Source organism: Neltuma alba, unplaced genomic scaffold, assembly GCF_004799145.2.
Source record: "Neltuma alba isolate B1F8T4 unplaced genomic scaffold, ASM479914v2 tig00013416_pilon, whole genome shotgun sequence".
NCBI lineage: Eukaryota > Viridiplantae > Streptophyta > Magnoliopsida > Fabales > Fabaceae > Neltuma > Neltuma alba.
In genome coordinates this window covers 30,856-36,113 of record NW_021637669.1, presented here as the reverse complement: position 1 = coordinate 36,113, position 5,258 = coordinate 30,856, and the positions used below count along the sequence as shown (strand labels likewise).

Here is a 5,258-nt window from a genome sequence, read left to right as displayed (position 1 = left end):
CACATGGTGGAGTTCTTTAAGAGTGTTTCGTATTTCCCATTGTAGGGATATTTCTATATATTGAACAAAAAATAAAATTCCATGAGGTTCCTTCTTCGTTTTCACAAATTGGTTTTCATACAAATATTAAATGCACTGGCTCCTACAGGTCACATGGAGGGATAGATGCACGTCCTTTTCTTCTATAACCCAAGTAAAAAAAAGCCAACCTTTCGGAGAATTTTGTATCTGATTGTGACTAAATATAGACAAAACTGACTGGACCATGCAACCAATACATTTAGAATGTGTTATAAGGGTTATGTACGTTGAATTATTTCATTTTCTTACTAGACAAAGACTGGGAGTAGTATTGTGGCAGATACTGTGATTAATTGACAGTTTTTAACTCACTACGGAATGCCCACTATTTGATGAAGACAATTGCAATACAAAGCTAAAATTGATTAGGGAATATTAGCTTTTCAGTGTTCAAACAGTGAGTCCTCTTTTCTGTTTTAAATGACCAAATCAGGCTCGTGTCTATCAACAAGTAGAGGAATTGGATTCAGGTCTACAATGAAAAAAATTATAGAGAATCACGCTTCTTCAAGCTTGTTTTAAATAGCGTCTATCCTGAAAACCATTCTGAGTTATATGTTTGGTAGATTTTGGAAGTCATGTTGTTCACAATGCTTTTAAATCATCTGGTGCAGGATGAAATCTCAAGCCCAATTAGTGCTCGAATTTTCGAGCTTTGTGACCCTGAATTGTTCCCGGAGACCCTGCAGAATTCTGAGGTTACCTCCAGCTCAAACTGTTGCTATGAAGAGAACTCCTCCTATACCCCAAATATATCTCTAGCGTTAGATGTAGACAATAAGTTCAGCAATAGCAATACAATCACCACCCAAACCAGCGCAAACACGACCAGCACCGCCCCGGCTGCGCCTACTGCCAACACTACCACCAACAACAATACAACCAACAGCAGCAATCTGTCCATTATCTTTGACTCACAAGATGAAATTGACAATGACATTTCTGCCTCCATAGACTTCTCTACATCTCCTGCTTTTCCTGTCCCTCCATATCTCCCAGTCACAACTCAACAGGATCAGCAATTTGATTTCTCTTCACTGCAGCCTCAGGTCACACTTGCAGCAAGTTCAGTTGTGGAAGGCCTTGCACAATACCCCACTGACTCTGCTGTTGCACCTCTTATGGGGGCTCCATTAACTACCGTTTTTGAAGAGGATTGCTTATCTTCTGTCCCTTCTTATGTGCCTTTGAACCCTTCATCTCCTTCTTGCTCTTATCTTAACCCTGGCATAGGACCATACATGCCTCTTGGTCCCCTTAATACTGCCTTATCTGCTGATAGTTCTGGGATATTTGGTGGGAGCATTCTTCTGGGTTCTGAACTGCAGGCACAAGAACTGGATTACCAGGGAGAAAATGGTGGAATTTATTGTCCAGATTCAATTCAAAGGGTTTTCAACCCTCCAGACCTCCAGGTATTGGCAATTTTCTTCTTAAGAAAATAATCTTTAGTTCAGTATTTATCAAATTCTGGTTGATTGATTCCTTTTCTCAGTGAAAACCCAAGTTAAGAAGGTTCAGTTCAATAAAATACATTCAAAAAGCAAGGGAAAAAGAAGAGCTTTCTATTTGCTAGTCTGAATGGTTGTAGCTGTAAAGTTCGTCACCAATAGTTGGTTTAATTCATCAGAGGTGGACATTTAGGGAAAGATCGTGGTCCACCTATCTCCAAGAAGCTTAAGGAGTCCCCTAGATGCTCAAAACTATCGAACTGGGGCTACATTCACTCTATTAGTCTCTTTAGAATGTCACCTGCATTAAAAAGTGGCATAAAGTTGGGCTAACAGGAAGAAATCATAACTTTCAACAAAAAAATGAATTATGTATAAACACTAGTCCGATATTATTGGCAGAGAAGACCCACTTTACGGCCACCTCTATTGTCTATCACTTTCTGCAGCATCGGTTTAAAGTTAAATTCGATACTTAACTTTAGGCTGATCAATAATTAACTTTTATTTGTAATTTGATCAGGCACTTAGCGCTGAGAGTCAGCAACTGGTAGCTGGGGCTGGGAGTTCTGCCACTTTGACACCGGAAATATCAAACTTGGAGGATTCTACCTTCAAGGTTGGAAAACTTTCTGTTGAACAGAGGAAAGAAAAGATTCATAGATACATGAAGAAAAGGAATGAGAGAAACTTCAGCAAGAAAATCAAGGTACTCTCATCCCACTCTCCTCCCCACACACAAATAAAAGTTGTATAATATTTTTAATAAAAAATAGTTAATAACAGATAAAAAAAAAAACTGTTTTTAGTCACGTCAAATATTTCATGCTTTACGACGTGTGATTTCTTGTTCCGTATAATTTGAAGCTTTAAAACTAATGGTTGAAGCAAATCTACATGCAGTATGCTTGTCGGAAAACTCTAGCAGATAGCCGGCCACGGGTTAGAGGAAGGTTTGCAAAGAATGATGATTTTGGAGATACTCATAGACCTGCTAGTAGCAATCATGAAGAAGATGATGAAGAAGACGTAAGATTCCCTTGAACACGTTTTTGGTTCAACTTGCCTATGTGTAAAAGAAAAACCCCATCACCTTTTTACGTCCTTTCCATCAATTATTTGTGTTTTGGCAAAATTCCCTCATCCAATTATATTCCTTCTTTTGGTGGTACATGCAGGTAGTTGTGAAGGAAGAAGATGATATGGTTGATTCCTCAGATATTTTTGCTCATATCAGTGGAGTGAACTCCTTCAAATGCAACTATTCCATCCAGTCCTGGATCTGACCAAACAGTCTCATTACAAACACCTATATAGATTTAGCTTAGAAAATTTGCAGGGCCCTGTTCCATCCTGGTTTGATGGTTTAAGGAAAGTAAATAATGGGGGTCCTCATATTATCCCAATAAGAGTCAGGAGAATATATATAATATATATACTCACACCCACAAATATATATCTATATAGAAACGAAGAAAATTGATGTATACATTTTTGCACATATTACATTGACATCGTTAATTACTTGCACCTACAGAAGTGTCCCATGTTTCTATTAACGCATGACAAAAATCTCCCAGGTCATGGATGTAGTGCTTTATACATGATCTTTAGGAACTAGCCTTAAAGCGATTTCATCACCACAGGCTTCAAATATGTTTCTCTAAGCTACTGCAAGGCGTTTGAAAATGAAGCTAAAACCATCAGAAAATTTCTGGTTTAGATGCTTTTGCTATCTCAGGATGCCCTGTAACAAAGGAATTTCTATATCTGTAAACATATGTTGTATATAAATAATAAGCCTGATGCAGAAACTCCAATATTAATTCAGTTTGCTTGATCAAAAAATGATGCCGTCTTTATACTAATTAGATGCATGCGTTGTCAGATTGCAGAAAATTATAAGAGAGGAAAAATTCTTTTGTGGGGCGGCAGAGGTCCCTTTCTTTTTCTTTTCAAGATGAGTATTTTCAAGTAGCTTTAATTAATATAACGATGTCTCTTGAAAGCACCGACTTGGTCTTTAACCCTGATTGAAAAAGAGCATGGCTTTCTAAATAAAGTCTGACAGAATAAAAGGGCTAGAAAATGATTTATTACCACAAACACACCCCCTAACAAGAGAAAATTATCATGTTTAAGGAGTGATATTCTCTCAATCGCCTGGCTGTATGATTTCTTCTTTTCTCCTTCTTTTCACAAGGAATCTGTGTATTGCTGGATGAGTTTTGAGGCTTGTCAAACCCAAACCCATATGGGATTAACTTTGCAAAAACGTCTTTAATATTCACACGAACTCTTAAATTTGAGAAGTGAGATTTAACTGGTCATAATATGAATACTGTTTGTGGGTGAATGGTTTCTTTGTCTTTGTCGTTTTATATGTTTGGAAGAAAAATGCAGTTCTCATCCCTGAATAGAGAATAATCATGTCGAAGATTCTCACCCAAGAAGGAAACTATCAATGTCATGCTCTGGCACGAGTGGAGGAAGCTTTCGCATTTGCATCTAATTCCCCCCTCATGAATCATAACTTTGGCGGTTTTGGAACAAACAAAAAGCTTTTTTTATCTTCCATTATCATTCGTCTTTATTTCGTAATACTGTATGGATAAAATTAAACATATCTGAACACGATAAAAATTGAATAATTTTAAAACTAGTTTGACATTATATACGGATGAGACCAAAGATACTCCAACCCGATGTCATGATACACGATCTCACCTTATTAAAAAACGTAAATTTAAATTCCCAAAAATATACTTGTCAAAAAGATTTAACCTTTAGGTTTCAGGTTTAATAGAGATTAATCGTTTAAAATTTGGGAATAATCTGAGTTTATAAAAAAATGAAGGCACGAAGAATATTTTTATCTTTACATAATTTACATAAACTGGTATCTTTATTTTATCCTATGATGATGCATATCTTATTAAAGATAAAGATGCCTCATTAATGAAGTGTAAGAGAATGTGGGCGAGGAAGGTATTAAATTGTTGGTCAATGAGGGAGGAATATATGTACTTGACCACCACATGACCAGTTCACATCACGCTCTCTCTCTCCCCCCATCACATGGCCCACGCAAATGTAAAGTTTAATCAATGCATGTGTCTCAGTGTCTGCATCAAGAACAACAACAATTTCTTTTGCATTGGCCCCACAAATTCCGAGTTCAAGAAATTGATTGTTTTCTTTTCTTAGATCTCCTCCATGTATTTTTCCTCTCAGCGTTGCAAGTGGCATGCAGAAATTCCTCGGGCTCTAGTGGACTCACTTCCCTATCATGCGCACCAGCTCATCAAAATCTGACATCTTTCTTTGTCGCTCACCACCCCCATTTCCTTTATCCATGTTGAAGAGCTTTTGGTACACAGGACATTGGGGCACTCGGCTTACTTCGCCAGATGCGAGATTGAGAACTTGGGTCCTACCAGCCAACCCTGATTTTTGGGCAATCTGGGGTAGTGGGAGAATTTTCATCCTACAATCATGGCTCACGAACCCCATTTTTATGACACCACTTCGCCCTCTTTCCTTCGTTTAGGTCGTCTGGTTTCTACTCTCTCTCTCTCTTGTGGTGTTAAATATTATACAATTTTTCTCTTTTTCCAAAGATTATTATTAAAAACGAGTTTTGGAACTTAGTATTATAATTACGTCTGGTGGCTGTCGCTGTGTCTCTGCTGATCCTTGCTTCCCATGTGCTGCTAAGTTGGGTTT

The 5,258-nt window shown here is 37.7% G+C and overlaps 1 protein-coding gene across 1 annotated transcript; it reads left to right on the top strand.

The window, feature by feature from the left end:
- The first annotated feature begins 580 nt into the window (after nt 1-580).
- Nucleotides 581-3,062, top strand: LOC114737201 (two-component response regulator-like PRR37). The gene is made up of 4 exons (XM_028925107.1): nt 581-1,496; nt 2,056-2,241; nt 2,436-2,561; nt 2,711-3,062. The coding sequence occupies exons 1-4, from the start codon at nt 660-662 to the stop codon at nt 2,816-2,818; spliced, it is 1,257 nt and encodes a 418-aa protein (XP_028780940.1). The 5' UTR covers nt 581-659; the 3' UTR covers nt 2,819-3,062.
- Nucleotides 3,063-5,258: the final 2,196 nt, after the last annotated feature.

Coding starts and splice junctions, on each gene's coding strand:
- LOC114737201 (XM_028925107.1), top strand. CDS start 660: ATGTTGTTCACAATGCTTTTAAATCATCTGGTGCAGGATGAAATCTCA. Junction 2,242..2,435: donor ACTTCAGCAAGAAAATCAAG/GTACTCTCATCC, acceptor ATCTACATGCAG/TATGCTTGTCGGAAAACTCT. Junction 2,562..2,710: donor AAGAAGATGATGAAGAAGAC/GTAAGATTCCCT, acceptor TGGTACATGCAG/GTAGTTGTGAAGGAAGAAGA.